We start from the raw sequence: 22,720 nt of genomic DNA on the forward strand, positions 1-22,720 counted from the left end.
TCCAAGGCCCCCGGTTCCCACCTTCTCTTCCTGTGCCACACCAACTCCTCACGCACTGGGGTTCCTATTTTTCTGAGTTGTTCTTTGCCCTCTTGGCTTCTCTGGGGCTCAGTGGTATAATGGTCACTGGCCACCAGGATTTGCTGGACAAAAAAGAGTGAAAAAACACAGCAACTTAACTTTTCAGAGTTATTTGTGGTGTTTATAATCTGCATAGTAAGCGCCTCGCGGCGGCCATGATTTTGCCATGAGAGTTTTCACTTTTCCAAGAGTCAGCAGTGCCTGTGACAAACGGGGCAACTTCCCACATGGTGTGTGGCAGCCTTTCTAAGGGCTTATCACATTCTAAAATAGTTGTCCAGAAAATTCTAGTCTGGGCTCTTTTCGAATGAATTCACTTTTTGTATCACTCATAATACACAGAGAGGTTTATATAAGTTATTTATTTAACAATACCTTTTAAAAAAATTTATTTATTTTGAGAGAGAGAGAGCAGGAATGTGAGCGGGGGAAGGGCAGAGAGAGAGAGAGAGAGAGAGAGAGAGAGAGAGAGAGAATCCCAAGCAGGCTTTGCACTGTCAGCACAGAGCCCAATGTGGGGCTCCAACCCACGAACCGTGAGGTCGTGACCTGAGCCGAAATCAAGAGCTGGACGCTTGGGACGCCTGGGTGGCTCAGTTGGTTAAGTGTCTGACTTCAGCTCAGGTCGTGATTTCACGGTTCATGGGTTCAAGACCTGTGTCGCGTTCTGTGCTGACAGCTCAGCGCCTGGAGTCTGCTTCACATTCTGTGTCTCCCTCTCTCTCTCTGCCCCTTCCCTGCTCGTACTCTTTCTCTCTGTCTCTCATAAACGAATGTTAAAAAAAAAAAAAGGAGCTGGACGCTTAACTGACTGGGCCACCCGGGTGTTCCAACTGTTAACGTACCTTTGGCATATATTATGATGTCTTCGTTCACTGAACTTTTAATACGCATCATCCCTACAGAGCTGTATTTTGTCTGATCCCTTCACACGCTTCTCCAGGGTCTCCCATCCACCCACATTTAGCTGTATTGCCCCTTCTAGGGATTTCCTTTTTTTTTTTTATTCTCTTCAGGACCCCTGGTAAAAGTGCACCTGCTAAGGTGACCTTCCTTTCTGCCAAAGTGGTCAGGTCCAATCAGGAATCTTTCGTGAGGCCCCTGGGATCCCTCATGGTACCTGGATGCCACGTTAAAATCAAAGCACACGGGAGCCCTGAACGGCACACGTCTCTTGTGACGCAGGAAGTTCGTAGCCCGTGACAGAGGCTGATGGGACCTCTCGCTGGGCCCTGAGGTCAGCCGCTCTACAGCTCTGCAGAGACCTGCCCGGACTAGGGGCCGCCTGGGAGACGGTGATTCAGGGGCTCACTGATCTCAGGATTCTCGCAGCTCGGCTCTTTTCCTGTCGCCACGTTTCCTCTAAGGAAATCAAACGGGACAGGCTTTGCTCTGACGCATTCAAGGGCCCTCCTGTGCCCCCTCCCAAAGGGCTCCCCGTCAGCACCGGGTCTCCTCTTTTTCGCATTCATTAGAACACCCTATTTGGTAGAACAGGTAATCTGTACGTGACTCTTTTCATCCGAGGCCCTCACGGCGTGCTTACAGATGGTTACGAATTGAGCCGCACGACATCCTTAAAGGGAATGTAAGTTTTAGTGTCAGTGGCGTTTTTTCCCAGAGGCGTTTGGCTGACCGAGCGGCCACAAATGGGCGGATCATTGAGTGGCCTTGGTTTTATTTCTGAGCGTCTCACCCTTGCGTCTCCTGACATGATCCCGCACCGTATTTGATTTTTAGAAAAGGAGACAGAGCCTTAAGAAAAGCAGTGGAAATCCGTGAGGAGGGGGGAGCTCGGTGCCTGGACCCCTGCCCTCCCTGGTCGTCTGGACGCAGCAGAGGGAGGTGCTGCTGTTCCCGTTGGCCTCGAGGGTTGACTGCCCTCCTGTCTGTTCTGAACAACTCAGGGGGCCTCTGGAATGATGCCTTCGCGGAATTAGGACACGTCCCAGACTTGCCACTCCTCGTAAACATGGAGATTTCACGGGATATGAGGAGGCTCCGTCCCACATTTTATTCGGTCGTAAACGAGGGACCGATTACATGTTCAGACGGTTCGAGGCTTGCCGGGCAATTCTCGTTCTATTTCTCAGGTGAGAAATTAGCAGAATCCTCTCACAGTCTTGTCCGTGCCGAACTGCAAACAAATAAGAACTGAAAAGCCTCACATCGACTCAGATCTGAGTGCTTCTCGAGGATATACGTTCCTGGAAAACCCGGTCAGGAACATACGTGAGCCCAGCAAAAGGAGACACGCCGTCTCGATAGGTTTTTGTTTATTTTTCGCAGAAGGAGCCGCGGTAACGCACGCTCGGTGCCAGAGGGCATCGAGAGTTTTCCCCGGGGATGCAGCACACAGAGGGAGCTTCCGGGAGCCACACGTGGATGGTTCATGGCCTCGCAGACAAATCTCAAACCGACCAGCGCGCCCCTATTTTTATTTAACTGTGGACTTGTCTGTTCACAGAACCATTACAGGCTACCTTTGCACTGCGTATAGCAATCTGGTTCACAAGTAGGCACCCGCGTGTCACTTTCCCCTTAGGGATGCACTCTTTGGGAAACGTCCCTCCCCACTCGCCACCCCCCACCTCCTGCCTCCCCCACCCTCCCCCCTGCCCAGGAATGCAGGAAGCTCTTCGGGAAGGGGATCCAGAAGGGGATCGGAGCACACCTAGGCAGACCCAGAGCGGGGTTTCTGTGCTGGCTCCTTCCTGAGAGCCCGAAACGCCCTGTGTAGGTAGCTGGGGTTGCTTCCTAAGGAATCCGAGCTGCAGCAAATGTGCCGAGACCCTCAGCAATGTCGGCAGGGTTGTGACACGGGCTTCAGCGTGTCGAACCCCAGGATCTCTGAGTGGGGACATCTGGGGGTGTCTGCGTGCTGGCCCTTCTTTCCCAGGGGGACAGTCTGGTGCCCTTCCCTGTCGCCCTGGGCCCCGCCCGGAACTCCGAGTAAAGCTTCTGTGAATTAGGATGCGTGCCAGGGAGCTAAGGACCCTCACAACCGGGTGAGATCCCGTTTGAGACAATGGAATAATGACCTTGGCAGTGGTCTCAACTTCACCACTTACTTGCTCGGCGTTTGGATGCCCTGAAGATGGGTGGGTGTGGTCACGTCAAGTTAACCCACTTGACCTTTGCTCCCTTGGGTATCTCCCTGCTCTGGAACTCGTTGACACTTGAAGAAGGCACAGGCTTTTGCTTTTCGCCTCTGGGCGATGTTCTTCTCTGCGTAAAGCCAGCAGTTACGAGAGCGCGTGCCCCGTGGCCACCGGGAGTGGCGGTCACCGTCGTCATGATCAGTGGACAGAGTAATTAAGGCCCAGGTGAGCGTTTCCTGTTCAACCCTTCCTGTCCCCGAGGAATTGTCGCTGCCTGTGTCTGGGCTGACCTGAGGGGCAGGAAGCAATCACACAGGAGTAACCAGAGACAGGAACCTTCCAATAGATCGACATAAAATACAGTCTGGTTATTGGCAGCCCACACTGCCTAACTGAGAAACCGCAGGGGTATTTTCTTAGAGGGGGTGGAGGGGGGTATTTTCTTAGAGGAGGGGGAAGGGGGCCCGAGCTTTGATGACACATCCTCACAGATGCTTAACACCTCCTCTGGCCGAGTCCTCCCTCCAGGCCAAACACACGCCTACCACACTTTCCCTAGGAGTGAGAAGGCTGTTTGGCGATCCAGGCACTGGACCCTCGTTCTGTGAAAGTTGGGCCCTCTGGATGTGTTTTCCTTTGTACAAATTGGGACGCTTTGTTCCGCAAGGGCCTGAGGTGGGACAGAGGCAGGTGGTGGGGGAAAGAGACAGTGCACGGTGCACACAGGAAGGAATGCACGGCAGCCCGAGTCATTACCCAGCAGCGATCTGGGGACGACCCGGGACCCTGTTCCCTGCTGAAAGTGAACTGCCTCGTGGCACAGGGGGTCCTCAAGCTCTGTTCCTTTATCAAGTACCTAGTTAATGACATAGCTTAATTTGCATACTGGTAGCATCGGAAGTGTTCAGGGTCTGTTACCTGTAGGGAACAGGTAGGCGTTGAAGGCCGCTTGGCATGTGGGAGAGGCTGGGCCAGGGCAACATGCTGGAAACTTCCCTGTCTGTTTACTCCCTGTGCTTTTCTCCAGTACCGTCCCAATGGTATTTCCTGGCTTCAAGAGAGACGAAAAATGACATAGAAAGATCACGAAATGCAAAAGAGGGTATCGTTAGTACCTTCTTTAGAACTTTAATACCAACCAGCCTGAGCTGGGAGACAGGACGTTATGTAGTTTCTTAGAGATTTGAACTGATTCATATAAAATTTCCAGCGTGGCATCTCCAAGTTAAGATGATCAGCTAAATGGCAACCCCTAGGTTTTAACTTTATTTTTGTGACAACCGTAAAACCACCCACAGTGGCAGAGTAGTGTCCCCAGGACTGTTAGTTAGTTCTCAGCTGGAATCCAGAAGGAGGGTGGCTCAGTCGGTGAAGCATCAGGCTCTTATTTTCCGCCTGGGTCATGATCTCATGGTTCATGGGTTCGAGCCCCGAGTCAGGCTCCACACTGTTAACACAGAGATTGGGATTATCTCTCTCCCTGTCTCTCTCTGCCATTACTCTGCTATCTCTCTCTCTCTCTCTCTTTCTCTCAAAATGAATAAATACACTTAAAAACAATTTGTAGAATCTGGAAGGACTTCCATTTCTTAACTTAGCGGGACCCTTGGACAAAGCGGTAGAAATGTAGGCGTGCTGGGTGACAGCCAGGCCTGCCATTCGAGACAAGGGAAGACTGAGAAACTGTCCCAGGTTGGAGGACACGGTCCCTAAATAGGATCCTGGTGCAGACACGGGGAGTTAATGGGAAAACTGGAGAAACCAAAATAAAGTTCATCCTTGTAATTACTGTTGTACCCATGTAGATATCTTAGTTTTAATGTTTGTTTATTTTGAAAGACAGTGAGCATGCGTGGGGGAGGGACAGAGAGAGAGGAACAGCGAGAGAATCCCAAGCAGGCTCCGCACTGTCAGCACAGAGCCCGATGCAGGGCTCGATCCCGTGAACCCTGAGATCACGACCTGAGCCAAAATCAAGAGCCGCCCGGGCGCCCCTATAAATCTCTTAGTTTTAATAAAAGTGCCATGATGGTGTAAGGTGTTAACTGTCGGGGAAATTGAGTAAAAAGCAAACAGGAATCCCCTGTACACGTTTGTGGCTCTTTTGTCCATGGGAAATCCTTTCAGAATGAGAAGTTCAGAACTGCATTGCAGAACAACTGAAATCGCAGCGTATTTAGGATTCTGAGTCCAAGGAGAAGGCGTTGCGCCTGTGGTACGTCGAGAGGAAAATGTGCAGTATTTGAGCAAAGATTCACGGCAGGAAAACGGGCAGATCTTAGAAAGGATCTGGGCTCTAAAGAACTTGGAAGCTTTAGACTTTGCTAAAAGGTTGTACACCGAGTGCTGCTCGTGGAAGACGCGGGGAAGAAGCGCACGCGCTCACCTCCTGGTGATGCCCCCACACCCCGATGCACGCGCCCCGCTTCTGTTCCCCTCCGAGTGTCACGCGACCGCATCATGCCCCTCCTGACACACAGCCAGTCCTGGTGGCTCTAGCATCCCGAGCGTGGATGTCAATCAGAGCTCCCGATGAGAAGACAGTAACTGTTGTCTAATGCATTAGACCTTATCATGAGGACCCCAAGTCAGGTGTCAGAACAGTGGGGCAAAATAAAAAACAAACCACTTTTGTTCTATTAGGGATGGTTTCCATCCCACGTGTCTTCTAGACATGGATAAGTAGCAAAATACGAATTCCGGAATGCATCTCGAAGACCCAAACACGTCAGCCGTACGCAATTGGGTAGTTCTAATTTTTCTGTTTCTCATCGGCACCGGACAAAGCCAAGCGCCGTGATTCCTGTTCTGCACCTGTTGTCTGGAAACCTGAGAAAGCCCTTGCCTGTCACTCGCTCTGGGCTCTCCCTGCACCTCCCTGCTGCCTCTCAGGGCTCTCCCTCCCTGCACAGAGAAACCTTCACCTCCTCCCCCTGCCACACTGCATTTCAAATCATTCTTTGAAACGTCTGTTTCTCGCGTGAATCTGTGAGCATACCGAGTGTAGGACTGTGCCCTCGCCCCTTTCCTTTTCCCAATATGTAATACTGTACTTGTTCACGTTGGCATTCCAGAATTAAGTCTCTCTCATTCTACCATGGTCTGAATAGTTTCCTTTAGGTCCAGCCAAGGGTAGGTCATACATAAAGGCCAGTGAAGACACCCTTCTGAGCGTTGACGTGGTAGGTTCAACCGTCCACCTGTTGCGTTAAGCACTTTCACTTTATTGGGAACCACTGGGGAGTTAGGGGTTATGAGCCAGAAACCAAAGTAATTTATGTAGGATTCATCTATTTACTTAACCCGTGGTTTTGAGTCTGTGTGTGTGTGTGTGTGTGTGTGTGTGTGTGTGTGTGTGTAATTAACAGCAGTTACGTGTTCCAGAATTTGAAACTGTGATTTTCATAAATTTCATTTACAGGATAGTATAGATCCCAAAGATTTCTTTCCCCTTACTGTTTTTTTTTCCTGTTTCTATTTCCACTAAAAGGGGCTGGTGGCTGGTCTCCACGCGTGTCAGATAAATACCAGTGGCTGCAGATTGACCTCGGAGAGAGAATGGAGGTCACAGCTGTGGCCACCCAGGGAGGATACGGGAGCTCCGACTGGGTGACCAGCTACGTCCTTATGTTCAGTGATGGCGGGAGGAACTGGAAGCTGTATCGGCGAGAAGAAAGCATCTCGGTATGTTCCTTCCCTGTGAGTGGGTCTGTCAGAGCATGAATTATGCCAATTACTGCCTGTTGCTGCAAATCTGTCGGATCAAGTATAGAATGGAGCCTCCTAAATTACTCGAAAAGTGTTTCCAAGTGACTGTAAGACACATGTGGCATTTTAAAATGTGCTGCCCATGTATAATTTATGAAATAAGTAAAAGTAAAACAATTTTTGTAATGTAGTGAAATATTGAAAATGTCTTCCCATGATTCCTTAACATAGTGTGAAATCTAAGGAATAAAGCCACATACAACCTACTATATTTTTTGTTCCAGAACCCAGCGGCTGGTGTTGCCTTGACGTTGTTCAATTAAGTAAATTCATTCTTCTGTGTCCTCCGATTAAGTGAGATTTCTGGAAAACCCCAAACGTTTAAAAATAGGTGTAATGGAGAGTCTCCCTATGGACGGCATGTTGGGGGACACAAATCCGGCTCCAACAGGAAATTGTGTACTTGGGTGGCCCTTTGTAATTCATGGGAGCTAGATCTCTGGGATTCGTTGGAATCGTGATTATTTTGCATCCGTGACATAGTTTCGACCTCTGATTACATATCGTGTTTCTTTTGGAAGAATTAAATTTTGCCTGCCTTTTAAAAAAATACTTAAATATTCATTTTAAGAGAGAGAGTGTGTGTGCATGCATGAGTGGAGAGGGAGGGAGGGAGGGAGGGGGAGAGAGAGAGAGAGAGAGAGAGAGAGAGAGAGAGAGAGAGAGAGTTTCAAGCAGGCTCTGTGCTGTCAGTGCAGAGCCCATTCTGGGGCTCAGTTTCACAAACTGTGAGATCATGACCTGAGCTGAGATCAAGAGTCGGACGCTCAGCTGACTGAGCCAGCCAGGCGCCCCTTGCCTGACTTTTTGACTATGAAACTATGTGAAATTTATTATCTAATTAGCATTTGTGTTTTTTTTTAACGTTTATTTATTTTTGAGACAGAGAGAGACAGAGCATGAACGGGGGAGGGTCAGAGAGAGAGGGAGACACAGAATCCGAAACGGGCTCCAGGCTCTGAGAGGTCAGCACAGAGCCCGATGTAGGGCTCGAACTCACGGACCGCAGGATCGCGACCTGAGCCGAAGTCGGACGCTTAACTGACTGAGCCACCCAGGCGCCCCAGCATTTGTGTTTTTAAATCACAGTCTGCCCTGAATGAGAAGCTCTGTGCGCACAGTGTTTGCACTTGGCTGGTGGGACGGCTGATGGGGGGGGTGTGGCCTGTGGGAGATGTGTCAGGTGGAGAAGGACTTACTCTTTTCTTGTTACTAAAAATGCAGTTTAGATGCTTGCCAGGGGCTAGGGGAACAGAGGAATGGAGAGTCAGCGTGGAGTGGGGACAGAGTTTCAGTTGAGAAGATGAAAAGTTCTGGAGATGCACGGTGGGGATGGGTGCACAACAGTGTGAATGTTAGTTAATGCCAGAGAAACGCACACTTAAAAGTGGCCAAAGTGTTAAATTTTATATCGTGTCTATTTACCCACAATAAAAAATGTACAGCTTACTTTCCATTTAATTTAGGCTAAGGATATTATGTAACTTTTTAAAAAAATGTATCTTTTAAATGTTTATTTTGAAAAAAAATTTTGACGTTTATTCACTTTTTTGAGAGAGAGAGAGAGAGACACACACACACACACACAGAGTGTGAGCAAGGAAGGGACAGAGAGAGGGAGACACAGAATCTGAAGCAGGGTCCAGGCTCTGAGCTGTCAGCACAGAGCCCAGTGTGGGGCTCGAACCAATGAACTGTGAGATCATGACCTGAGCTGAAGTCGGACATTTAACCAACCGAGCCACCCAGGTGCCCCTCTAATGTTTATTTTTGAGAGAGAGAGCGAGAGCTAGTGCGTGTGCAAGCAGGGGAGGGGCGGCGAGAGAGGGAGACAGAGGATCCGAAGCAGGCTTCAGGCTGTCAGTGCACAGAGCCCGACTGGGGCCTCCACGTGGGGCTGGAACCCACGAACTGTGAGATCATGACCTGAGCCGAAGTCGGTCCCTTAACCGACTGAGCCACCCGGGAGCCCCGCGTATTATGTAATGCTTAAAAATTTTTTCTCATCGTGGTAGGAGGAAAAGCATCAGCCGGGAAGCGGCCACTTGTTAGCACGTGACTTACCTCGAACACTAACAAACAACACAATGACAATATTCCCCTCATTTGTCCCTAAATTGCCCCCATTTGCACTTCCTTAGAACTCTGTTACTCAGTGTAACTTCATAGATCATGGCCTATTTAGTTTTTTATCTCTGGACCTCTTGCTAGTTCACCAATAAATGCTGATATAAACTGAATTAAGAAGAACTGGTCAGGTGTCTTAACAGGAGGTAAAACAGACTAGGAGAGGATTTGGGGTTTCAGGGCTGGCTGACTTCCCAAACCAGCAGTTGGCAAGTGTGTGATCAGAAGTAGATATTGAGGTGGAGTTAATTCTTTTTTTTTTTTTTTAATTTTTTTTTTCAACGTTTTTTATTTTATTTTTGGGACAGAGAGAGACAGAGCATGAACGGGGGAGGGGCAGAGAGAGAGGGAGACACAGAATCGGAAACAGGCTCCAGGCTCCGAGCCATCAGCCCAGAGCCCGACGCGGGGCTCGAACTCACGGACCGCGAGATCGTGACCTGGCTGAAGTCGGACGCTTAACCGACTGCGCCACCCAGGCGCCCCATGGTGGAGTTAATTCTTAGAACAGCAGGTCCAAAGCAGGGTTAAGATAAACATTAATTAAGAATGAGTGACAGTTAGGGGCGCCTGGGTTGGCTCCCCCGGTTGAGCATCTGACTTGTTTTCAGCTCAGGTCATGATCCCAGGGTTGTGGGATTGAGCCCTGTGTCGGGGTCTGTGCTGAGGGTGGAAGTCTGCTTAGGATTCTCTCTCCCTCTCTCTCTGTCTCTCCCTCTCTCTCTCTCTGTCCCTCCCTCTGCCCTCATCCCCACTTTCTCTCTCTTACAAAAAAGAAGAACGAGTAACAGTTAAAACTTAACGAAGCATCTACTTATATAGAGAACTTTTATTCAAAATTAAGTCTTGGTTTTGGAAATCAGGTAACTGATAGTGCATGCTTAGTTTTTATTTCAAGTTTTTAAAGTTTATTTATTTTGAGAGAGAGAGAGAGAAAGAGAGAGCACGCACGGGAGGGGCAGAGAGAGAGAGAGAATGAGAATACCAAGCAGGCTCCACACTGTTAGCGCAAAACCTGATACAGGGCTCCAACTCCCGAACGTGAGGTCAAGACCTGAGCGGAAATCAAGAGTTGGACGCGTAACCGAGCGAGCCACCCCGGCGCCGCTGATGTCAAATTTTTATTTACATTCTAGTTAGTTAACATAGACGCTAAAACTGGTTTCAGGTGTAGAGTTTAGTGCACGCCTGTTCTTCGTCGCGCTAACTACGGCTCATGTTTTTTACCCCCATCCCACTCTGATACCTGGCTGAGAAATTGTGACAGTTCCTGTGTTTCGGCTCAGCAGCTCGGGGGCAACCATCTCCAAGCGTCACCATCTGGCACTTTGCTTCGAGGAGCCCAGGGGAGGTGGGGGCAGGGATAGTGGCCTTACCGATCGGAGACCATGCAGGGGAGCGCCCCCCCGGTCCTGCGCCCATCACACAGTAAGGACTGGTGTGGTGGCCTACCTCCCCGTCCTGGGGAGCTAAAGACCCGTTTTCCTCCTCTGCATCCCCAGAACTTCACGGTGCCTGGCCCCCAGCAGAAAGCTGGGACGCATTCGCTAGATGCGTGCGTGCGTGTGTGGGGTCTCCCTTCCGGCAAAAAGTCGCTCTTGAGTGACTGCTGTGCTCGAAAGCCCTTTGTCTCAGGGCAGGGGTCTCTGACGCTCCACTGCAAAGATTTCTTCTGCGTCTTGATCTCCGTTAGGAAAGGTGGCTCATCCTTGCCTTCTTCTGGTCCGTCACCGCGGCTTAAGTGGATTCGTTTCCTGCTCCGGGCCCGCCTCTCTATACAGTTGACTCTGACAGCGGGACGCCCCACGGGGCGATCATTACGAGATTATATGTACAGTTTCTGGAAAAAGATGAGGCCGACTTGGCTGCTCTCTGGCCCTCTCACGTAGAGGCAGCGGCTCTTAATGACAACGGAGGCTCGACCCCTCCGTCAGGGTGTGGTTTTCATTACGGATCGCTGACCTTAATTGGAGAGTGAATTTGAGAGTCTAAACAAAATTCCCTTGAAAGGTTTACACTCTTCATTAGCGACACTTTGCCGTTTTCTTTGGTAAGAAGAAACTTTGCCACTTACACTTTGCCAGGGTAAGAAGTTACCGTGCCCTTTGCGACCCGATGCAAGGCAGAGCTGTGACGTCACGGTTTCTGCAGGTCTGAAGTTGGGGTGTAACCGGCTGGGTCTTCTGTGTAGGGGGTGGGAAGGGCTGGGGAGATCCCGATGACCCCCCTCAGGTTGTGCAACTCACTGCGGGGGGGAGGGGACTCACAGGACCAGTGTGTAGTCATAAAACTGATAGGACACAAAGCAAAATCAGGAGAGAAGGAAGGTGCTTGGGGCACAGCCCGTGGCAAACCAGTCATAAGCCCCCACGAGTTCTCTCCACGTGAACACCCATAGAACGTGCTTCATTCCTCCTCAAGAAAGTTCTGGCAATCTGTGTGAGGTGTTGCAACCGTGGAAACTCATCAGATGCTCAACAGCTGGGGTATTTTTTGGGGGGGCTGGTCGCATAGGCACCCTCCGCCTTGTGAGACCCCCTACAAGGATGACGGTGTTGAGTATAAACTATACCGTTTGCACAAACGTTGGGCACAGTGAGCCGCTCTCATCATTAGGGTCTTGGGAACGGGCCAGCCTTGTGATTTGAACCGGTCCAGGTGATTTGAGAGTCCAGCCACACTGTAAGGAGGGGGTTCGGCGGTCTCTGTCTTGGCTGTACCCGAGAGCCTTCCCTGCCCCTCGCCTTCCCTGGGTTCGCTCCTGGCATTTATTTCCCTGTACAGAAGGGCGGGTTCAGAAGTCTGTGGACGCGCTGTGACTTGCCTGGCTCTGCCGAGGGGCCGTCGGGGAACGCGTGTCTGTGATCGTCGGAAGAGCCCATGCCACCAGCCGGCTCCATCTGCCCCGCACTAGGGACCAAAAGCCCTGGACGGTGGGTGGAGCCATGTAAGGACCTAGTGGCCACCGTCATGGGACGGCCGTGTTATCAAATTTCCTGTCCTTCATCTCTCTCTCCTTGAGCCTTGCCTTTCTTATATCTCTCTCTGCTTTTCTCTCCTTATCATCACATCTTTCTTCTCCTGTCCTCTCCTTCTCTACAAGAGAGAGGGCCCAGATGACTCTAGGCCCCACATCTCCACCTGTGGCGCACAGACCATCGGTATCACCTGGGATCTCGATAGAAAATGGAATCTCAGGGGGACTGGATCTGGCCTACTAAATCCAAATCTGCGTTTAAAGAAGATTCTCAGGGGATCCCAGAAGTGCTGACTGAGATGACCAAGGACATCTGTACATGCCTGGCTCACAGGGGGTCATGCCCCTGCTGGAGGACGCAGGTGTCCCACGCAGTGTCAGCCTGATCAGGCGATCCTCCCTGCAGGAACCTCGCTCTGTTGTCCTGTGGCTGGAGAACACCCTCTTTCTCCCCAGCTGTCACCAACCTCGTGGGACACAAGCCCAGAGTGTCTTCTCGTTGCTTTTATTGACGAATAACAACCAAGTGCTTAAAGTTAGTTCCGTCTTTGAGAACTATGTTATTTCTTGAATCTGTACATTTTGCATTAATTAGGACTTCATTCTTTCCGTTTTGAACTCATCAGAACTCAAATTCAACGATTAGATCTCGTGGGAACTCAAGACTGGGTTGTTAACTCTGAATGCATTGACAACTTACAATTCAAGTGTATGTTTCTTCCCTATGCAGGACGTTTGTGTGAAAAAGGAATTCTTCTAAGAACAGACTGGTAAACCGTATTTGAAAACAAAAATAAAAGAAATTATTTGATATAAACATAGGATCTAGTATAACTAATTCTATTGAATAGATTTCTTTTTCCTTGAAGAAATGTGTATCAGTAGGTCCACAGCTGAAAATAAAATCGAAACAGCCAACCATTTGAAACTTTAGTCTACTTTCGGTAATTTATAACCTAAGCCAAGTAGAAAAATGTAGACTAATTAGTGAGGCTAATTAATATTGTATTGAAAGACACGACAACCTTACAGTGCTCTACAAGAGCGACAGAGGTGACCCCAAGGATTTAGGGTAGGAGAAATGACAGGGAAATATTGGAAGCAAGACAGGTGGCATGAGGGGGTGTTCATTATATCTGCAGTGGTTTATCTGTTGGGGGGAAGGAGCTTAGGTACAGGTAACAAAATATTCACCCTGTTAAGTCCAGATCACAGGTACGTGTGTGTATGGGTATGTTTGACATATTGCATAAATAAAAATAAAAAATAAAGAACCATGACTGTTTGGTATAAAAAGAAAGATCATGTGACCCCTATGTGATTTCAGAATAGAAAGGGATAAGAACCGCGTCAAATTATCGTAGAAACGACTTGAATCAGAAATAAGGAAGAGTGTTTCGTGTGCAGGGAGGTAATCACTGTGCTATATGGGAAGCTTTGTTGGGAGCGGAAGTGGAAATTCACCTGATCGAGGCTCATATTAATTCAGTCATTTAAATACGTGTTGGTTTATCTCAGGTCTAGGTTAATACATTTATCATGGAGTTCGTGACTCAACAAGTCCAAGCCTCACATCACACGGGATGTTGCAGAAAGGGTCTGCAGGGTCCGACGTGAGGCCCCGGCCAACCACAGCCGTGCCCACCACTGCCAAGTTCGGCTCTGAGACCAATTGGCTTTCAGCAGAAGGACCAGGAGTAACGTTTCAGCGATTCTGTTATCGATCACCTCCATCCTCAGCCGTGTGGGGGACGTGGCTGTCTCCTTCTTAACCAGCCACCTCCTCACGTTCAGCATATTGGCCACCACGGCAGTGACTTTGTGCGGACCGTACTTTGCTGATTGCGCTTACCACTGTGGGCCACAATTGGATTTCCTATGCGTGGCTCCCCCTCCTGGGCGCTGAGAGCCATTCGGTCAGGGATTGATCTCCCCAGAGGCCCAGGCCTATTATGGTGTCCCAGTAAATGGCTGTTGGATTGAATTAAGGAAAAGTTACTGTTCTCAATAGACCTCCGCCAGATGGGTAGTCAACGCATCTCGAAGCCTTAGCCAACCATGTGATGCTGCTTCCGCAGCAGGAGGCTTTTGGTGCCACATCTGAGTGTAAGAAGTTTAACATTGCTTCCCCACGAGGTTGTACGAGGATGATGTCCTGTTGAACCTAAGGTGGTCCCGTCTGCCTTTAACTCCGGGGGTCAGTGACAAGATAAATGCTGGATTCCATCTGCGGAAAACTCTCCGAGCAGCCGGAAAGGTTGAGGCAGAGAAGCGGATGAGCCTTCTGAGCTCGAAGCGCAAAGTAACCAAGGGCTCCCCAGAGGCGGGGTGTCCTGTAACAACTGCTTTTTGTCCGAGCTCCCTGCTCTCTGTGCAGCATATCCTTCCTTCTCTGTCACTGACAACCTTCCGCAACCGGAAAAGCTTCACTGTGTATGGAAATTGCTTAGACGCTCCCTTCTTTTTCATTTCTCACATATTCCTCTCTTCGACTATATTTACCCATCTCGTGCCGATTTCACATCAGTTCTGGAGTCAGGGACTAAGGCTTGTTTATCTCTGCATCCTTTGTACCTACTTCACCGCTTGGTACAAGTAATGTTTGGGCTTATTAGAATTGCCACACGTTATCACCTTGGGAGGGAGGGAAGTAGAATCTTAAATATGTAACAAGACGAATAGGAAATCCGGAGGAGACATGTTACAAATTGCACCTTGACTCTGAATATAACCAAGCGGTTGTGTGTAGCAACCCGTGGAAACTAGGATAGACTTTATGAAAAAGGTGCATTGTAGACCGTAATGTGAATGGAGGACGGCAGAGTCATGGGGGAGATAGCTTGAAAAGTAGGATTATTTATTCGTTGAAAGAGCGCAAAAGTGCTCTTTTTTTGTCTTACGCAAGAAAGGCGCATGGCGGAAAAATGAAATTCTTAGCAGAAAAGCTTCGCCAGCAGCACGGTCATCGAAAGGAAATGGTGCTGAGCCACGTCCCCGGGGGCAGCGGGGGGGGGGGGGGGGAAGCAAGGGAGTGCAGGGAGCATTTCCATCAGGATCTCCTGTTGCAACTCGGGCAGCTCAGCTTCAGAGGAGGTACTAACGCTTGGTCTCCTTTGCAATGGCAGTCGACTCTGCACATTCTGCAGCTTGCGCACATGCTGTAGTCACACAGATGCGGAAGTGTGGTGTGCACTTCGGTCTCTCTGTGGAGGATTTCCTGGGCCTGCCATCTTTGGCATCAAAGATTCAAAAGTGGCTTCGTGCCAGACGGGGTCTCAAAACTCTGAGATGACGAGAACTTCTGATTGGCAATCCTCATACTTTCCGAGCAGAAGATCGGGGCGTCCGTTGAGAAGCTGGATGTCCTCCAGATAAGTTTAAAGGCCTCAGACTGAGGGAAACAGCGGGGTAGACCAGGGGTCTGCAGACTCTTTCCGTAAAGGGACAGGTGGCAAATATTTTCAGCGTTGTAGACGGTACAGTCGCTGTCGTGGCCACTTAACTCTTCTGTTGTGTGACAACAGCCCCAGGCGTTAGGTAAATGAACAGGTGTGGCTGTGTTCTCATAAAACTTTATTTACACAAACACGCAAGCAGCTGCATTTGACCCTGGCCTCCAGGTTGCTCGATCCCTGGTGTAGTTCATTTTCTGTCTGTTGAAGGTGTGAGGTAGGGATATGGCTTCATTTATTTTTTTCAAATGGCTACCTCGTTATTCCAGTATCATTTATTGCACAGCATTAAGTAGGAAATAGTATTGACACTGATGTAAAAGAGGTGCCTGTTCACCAATCTGAAATAGATCAGTGCTTTGCAACATTTCTGTGATGAGGAATCACATGGGTGATGAGGATTCCTCTGGGTGAGTTGTCTTCACGAACGGGTTGGATTACTCTCCTAGAAAGTAGTCTTTCCCCTTATTTTGTGTTCATCTCTGGATACAGCCCTAGACTTCTACTTTTGCCTTATTTCAGAGCTTAGTCCCAGAGAGAATCAATTTGGGGTTTCCCTTGCTTTTGAGGCTATAGAGGGCTTTTAAAAAACGTTTATTCCATATGACCTTAAAAGATAAATGCGTGAAGCCCTTTCTAAGTCTCCATCCTCACATTCTCAAGTTATCAAGTACATTCAGGTAGAGAAGGAAGTAATAGAAGGAGCACAAAAATTAGAACTGGAGGTAAAATATCATTATATGCTCTTGGAGAACATAAGGAAATCTCCTGAGGAAAAAAATTAAAAAAAAAATAACTCCGCGATGTACCTCCTTACGAAAGTAATTTCCAAAATTAATTAACTTCTCTTTATACCTACAAGTAATTAGCTAACAGATAAAGGAACCGTGGACCTCATTTATAATAGAATCACAGGCAATAAAATTGATAAGAAATGCTCCAAAAAGCATCGAAAGCATCACTAAGAGGCGTAAAAGAAAAGTGGGGTTAATCCCTGTCCTATCAAGACTTGATAGTGTAATCATGATGTATACTCATCTTCAACTAACCCTGAAATCAAAGGAGGTTTTTCTAAATTTCATCTTAAAATGTTTGTATGCAGGACGAGCCACAGCAATTGGTAATAAGAATAGTATTAAAGGTAATTATTCCCGGTAAGCTAGGAAAATGCTTTATAAAGCTTAAATCTAGCTGTTTGAAGCTACTTAATAGGAATGCTGTTTATATTAGCATATTAATGCAAAAATTAGTGAAAAAACATAGGGTTCATTAATAAATATACTTATAGAATTAGCACGAAATAAAGGTGGCATTTCACATTAATGATAACAATGGATTATTCAGTTGACGATACTGGGACAACTTGCTAGCCACCTGGAAAACATAAAGCTGTATCCCTGCCTTAATTACCTAAAGTAGATACAATTTCAAAGAAATCAGCCACAGAGAAAGGATGAAACGCAATTAGAAAATGTGTTGTACTAATTATTGGAGAGAGCATGCTAAGTGAGATGGAAACCCAGATGCTACAAAAGAAAAGGGTGATAAATTCGATGAATTTAAAAACGATGGGCAAAAACAAAATGCTATCAGAAGACGACAAACATACATTGGGGGAAATTTAAATATATATGACAAAGAACACATTTTCTTAATTTATTTAATTTTTTAAATTTTATTTTGAGAGAGAGAGAGAGAGAGGGAGAGACAGAATCCCAAGCAGGCTCCAGGCTCCGAGCTGTCAGCACAGAGCCTGACATGGGGCTCGAACCCACAAACCGTGAGATCGTGACCTGAGCTGAAACCGAGAGTCAGACTCTTAACCGACTGAGCTTCCCGGGCACCCCCAAGTTTTCTTAATTTATAAAACATTCTTAAAAATAAATGGGCAAGATTTTAAAAATCCCGTACATAAAAATGGGTAAAGATATAAATAGACAGTAAACAGAATGAAACAGAGAGGCTTATACGTGCATGAAAAGGTATTCGCTCTCACAAACCCTTGCAGGGGATTTCCATAAAATTACAGTGTTTAAAGCTCCTGTTATTCAGACCCCTGAAGGTGATGGTCCAAAAAGAGAGGTACTTTTAAGTCTCTTCAATACACGGTCCACACCAAGAAGAAACTTGACTTCTGGGGATGAATGCCGCAGAGACAGGTTAGGTGCACGGAAAGGTCCTGTGACACCAGTGCTCATGTCCTAACGGTCTCCACCCAGGTCTCCACTGGTCACTGAGCCCATAGATGAATTACGATACTTCTGTTTTATGGAATAATCTAATACTGCGTGGAATGCGTTCCTTTGAAAAGAGTGAGGTAAATCTATTTATTGATAATGAGTCAAGGAAACATTATTATTTTTAAACTTTTTATTTATTTTTGAGAGAGAGAGAGACCGAGCACAAGTGGGGGAGGGCCCGAGAGAGAGGAAGACACAGAATCGGAAGCAGGCTCCAGGCTCTGAGCTATCAGCACAGAGCCCGACGCGGGGCTCGAACTCACAGACCCTGAGATCATGACCTGAGCCGAAGTCGGATGCTCAACTGACTGAGCCACCCAGGCGCCCCTGAAAAGATTATTTTAAAGCAGGGTGCTCCAGGGGCACTGAGCCTGGGTGGCTCAGTCGGTTGAGCATCCGACTTCGGCTCAGGTCATGATCTAGCAGTTCCTGGGTTCGAGCCCCACGTTGGGCTCTGTGCTGACCGCTTGCTCGGAGCCTGGAACCTGCTTCCGATTCTGTGTCACTCTCTCTCTCTCTCTGTCCCTCCCCCACTCGCACTCTGTTGCTATCTCTCAAAAATAAATAAAACGTTAAAAATATATTTAAAAAAAATAAAGCAAGGTGCTCCTATTTAAAGTCCCCAAGCTGAACCCTCACTCCAGGTAAAGGGCTGGAGGCTAAAAATACACAATAATTGTTACTTTTAAACCACGTGCACGTATTGCTGTACAATTCGATACTAGGCGTTGAAACAACTTAAAAAAAGAAAGAAAATCTCAAGTAGAGTTTTCTTTTTGTATTGTGGTCAAAAGCACAGAACATTAAATTCACCACTTCAGCCATTTTTAGGTATACGGTTCAGTGGGGCGTGGTAGGTTCGTATTGTGCGACACGCCTCTAGAAGTATTCCATCTTGCAGGATGGAAGGTCTGAACCCGGGGAACACAAATTTCCTTTCCCTCCTCTTCCCCCAGCCCTTGGCCACCAGCTTTTTACTATTGTTTCTATGATTTTGCTATCTGATTCTATGTTTCTAGATCCTTCAGGTAAGCGGGATCATACGGTGTCTGGCCTTGGGCGACTGGCTTATTTCACATAGCGTGATGTCCTTGCGAGTCCTCCAACATATGGCATGTGACAGGATTTCCTTCTTTTTGAGGAATTTTTCTTAGTGTTTCTTACTTACTTTGAGAGAGAGAGGAAAAAAAACGAGCGAGCAGGGGAAGGGCAGGGAGAGAGGGAGAGACAGAATCCCAAGCAAGCTCTGCACTGTCAGCACAGAGCCCGATGCGGGGCTTGAGCCCGTGAACGGTGAGATCGTGACCTGAGCCTGAATCAAAAGTCAGATGCTTCACTGACTGAGCCACCCAGGTGCCTCTCCTTTTTAAAGGCTGCATAATATTCCATCATATTGGTACACTATATTTCATCAATCGCTATGGTCTGAATGTTTGTGTCCCATTAACATTCATCTGCTGTAACCCGACCCCCCCCCCAAAGTATTGATGGTATTAATAGGTGGGACCTTCTGGAGGTACTTAGGTCATGTGGGTGGAACCCTCTTGAAAGGGACAGCATCTCATAAAAGAGGCTCAGAGAAATCCCCGCCCTCTTCCATTTGGTGAGGACGGAAAGCGTGCAGCCCAGTAAAGGGCTCTCACCCGACCATGTGGGCACGCCGGTCTTAGACCTCCGGCCCCCAGAACTGTGAGCAGTTAAATTTCTGTTGTTCATAAGGCATGCAGTCTGGGGTATTCTGTTATCCGTTCTAAGATAACAGTTCATCCATCAGTGGCTACTTGAGTTTCTATTGTGAAGAATGCTGCAATGATCGCGGGTGTGCCCATATCTCTGGGATATCCTGGTGTGAATTTTTTGGGGGGACATAACCCAGGAGTGTAACTGCTGGATATGATCATTCTATTTTAAGTTTGTGAGGACCCTCCAAGCTGGTTTCCACAGCGGTTGCACCAGTTTGCATTTCCACAAGCGGTGCACCAGGTTCTCATTTCTCTGCGCCCTCATCTGAACAGCGTGTTTATTTGGTTCTCTCACCCTTGAGATTTGTAAGGAGAGGCAATCCCTCATGGCCCCCGAGCGGCCCTCCGTGTCCTTGCTGGGTAACGCAAGTCCCTGGCTGTGCTTTAACGCAGGCCATTCTCTGGGTGTCTTTGTCCAGGCCCCTTTGCATCTCTGGCTTCCGAACTGGTGTCATTTCCCAGATACTTTTCTGGATGACCGTGATTTACATGATGCCCAGTCTCTCCCTGCTGGGACTTGGAATGCCTTCAGTCACGGACTTTCCTCTTTCACGGCACTTCTGTGCTGGCTTTTCTCGCCATAATTTCTCGCATAAATTATGTCAAGTCTAAGGTCTATATGCTAATGGATACAAGGCATATCATTCATCCTGTCTTTACATTAAACATAAAAAAAAATAAAAATATGTTGAGCACTTATTTGAGATTATCAGCTGAAAAGACGATTGAGGCTCGAGTGTCCTCCACGTAAAAAGAATCTTAGGTCCTCCCCACTGTGACTGTCTTCCTGATACAGGCTTTTTGATGGTACAGGTCAGAACAAATACTATTCCAATTTAAGGGAAACTTTTTTAGGTGACTTTCTTCTCGCGTTTAAAAGGACGAGCTGCCTCTGGGATTGCGGTACAGAAGTTTGTGTGCATGGAGACGAGCTCATCCGTCTGCCGTGTATCTGTCTGCCAGGTGAGTGCCACACCTGGAAGATACGGCCACCAGCCAGTCGTATCCCGGTCACCCTGTGCTGTGCTCGGAGCACTCTGTTTACTTCCTTCCTGGCATAATCTTCCTTTCCGTATGCCCTTGAGGAGAAATCACTTCGAACCATCAAGAAAGCCCAGGTTTGAAAAAGAGCCCAAGGTCCGAGCCCTTTTCCAGAAGGAGCTGTGAGCAAGAAAGAAGGGCAGGCAGTGGAGATCGCAGAGTTTAGCCTCACGCTACGCCTGTGACCGAGGGAGAGAAGTTTGAAATAAATCACAATGGTGGGGGCGCCTGGGTGGCGCAGTCGGTTAAGCGTCCGACTTCAGCCAGGTCACGATCTCGCGGTCCGTGAGTTCGAGCCCCGCGTCGGGCTCTGGGCTGATGGCTCGGAGCCTGGAGCCTGTTTCCGATTCTGTGTCTCCCTCTCTCTCTGCCCCTCCCCCGTTCATGCTCTGTCTCTCTCTGTCCCAAAAATAAATAAAAAACGTTGAAAAAAAAATTAAAAAAAAAAAGAAAGAAATAAATCACATTGGATGTGCGTTAGGCAAATGCACTTGGTTTGGATTTGAAGTCCTGTCTTGTGTATTTTTACACGTTCTTAATCAATTCAGACCTGAGCGGTTTATCCTCCTTTCAGACCTTTGAACATTTTAACGATTCAATATCCTTGTTTTTTAAGAGAGGAGAGAAAACTTCCAGGAGCAGCAGAAAGGGACCCCCGGGGAGCTCGCGTGTATGCTGCAGCAAAAGCTTTATTAGCTGAAGTTCCCACTGAGGGAAAATTCAGACACACGAAAAGCTCCTGTTTCCTGTATGGAAATCTGAGGGTTAGCAGAAAAGTATCCTGAGAGTGGAGCGCGAAATTACCGTGGCACTGCTTTTCCATCTGTACCTCCCCAGATAGTAATAAGTGAAATGGTCAATGCGTTCGCTGCACTGCCAATAGATTTCCTACCCTGAAATTGATTAATTGCCTTCATCAGTTGTCGAAGGAAGTGCACTGTGATCTCCAGGCTCTCTTGAAAAACCTGCTTCTCACGCTCTCGGGCACCTTTAGGTGGAAAGGAATTAAGTCTAGCCCCGTAAACTTTTCCTAGGGCCGCTGTTAACTAAGCACCTAGGGTTTAAAACAACAGATATTTATGGCCTCACAATCCTGGAGGCCAGAAGTCTGAACTCAGTCTGTTGGGGCCACGCTCCCCCTGAAGGCTCTAGGGGAAAATTTTCCGTATCTTTCTCATAGCGCGTGACCTTGTCGGTGATCCTGGCAGATGCATCGGTCTGATGTCTGCCTCCGTCATCACAAGGCATCTTCCTGTGTGTTTTCGTGTCCTCTCCTCTCCACTCTGTCTCTCCTCCTCTTATAAAGACCCTGGTCATGTTGGATTAGGGCCCATCCTGATGACCTCATCTTTTTAAAAACAATTTTTGCTCGTTTTATTTATTTTTGAGAGACAGCGAGACCACGAGCAGGGGATGGGGCATGAGAAGAGAGAGAGAATCTCAGGCAGGCGTCACGCTCAGCACAGAACCCAACGCAGGGCTCAATCCCGTGACCCCGTGGTCATGACCTGAGCTGAAATCAAGAGTCGGATGCTCAGCCAATTGAGCCACGCAGGCGCCTCCCTGATGACCTCATCTTTTTCAGTGAGCATCTTCATTTTACAGAACAAGAAACTGAAGGTCAGGGTTACACAATGGACAGTGTCTATGCCACTCTGGAATATTGTGAGATACGACTGAAGTGGCCCTTTGGTCTCCTTTTCATTATTGTTGTTATCGTTGTCACCTGCTGTGAGGTAGATTCCCGGCAAACACAGAAGGCGTTTGAGAACGGGAGGGGGACGTCATCAGAGGACGGTCGTGCTCTTGGTGAGAGAGAGGCAAATCTGCGTCACCCAGAGCTTGGGTTTAGCAGGTGAAGGTGCACCCGAGGACAGTGGTTAGGAGACGTTTGGGGACTTGCTGGCCTCAGGCTCCTCGGTGGTATTCAAAACCATGGGATTTGCTGCCATCCCAGCCCAGACGGTGCCTCCGTTCCTAGAGGTCCGCCATCTTTGTTCAGGGTTCCCACATGGTGCCTCTGTGGATTCTTTGTCTCCGGTAGGAGCGAAACGTAGACCAGGCATGGCTGTTCCTTCAGGTGTGGGACCCAGCAAAGAGTTGCTCAGCATTGGGAAAACCTGTCCTGCTTTATATAGGGGTGTGGACTCGTTCGGCACCTTGGGGCATCTTGGTTCGGGAAAATGGAAGA

The 22,720-nt window shown here is 48.2% G+C and overlaps 1 protein-coding gene across 7 annotated transcripts in view; it reads left to right on the forward strand.

Annotated features, from left to right (window-relative positions):
• The window catches only part of LOC101096853 (contactin-associated protein-like 3), a 195,586-nt gene that overhangs the window by 39,442 nt on the left and 133,424 nt on the right, over positions 1-22,720 (forward strand). For all 7 annotated transcript variants that reach the window (XM_045042673.1, XM_045042675.1, XM_045042677.1 and 4 more), the window contains one exon: positions 6,673-6,866. In XM_045042673.1, coding sequence (XP_044898608.1) covers positions 6,673-6,866 — 194 coding nt within the window. The remainder of the gene's footprint in view (positions 1-6,672; positions 6,867-22,720) is intronic.

The sequence above is a fragment of the Felis catus genome, chromosome D4, assembly GCF_018350175.1.
Source record: "Felis catus isolate Fca126 chromosome D4, F.catus_Fca126_mat1.0, whole genome shotgun sequence".
Taxonomy (NCBI): domain Eukaryota; kingdom Metazoa; phylum Chordata; class Mammalia; order Carnivora; family Felidae; genus Felis; species Felis catus.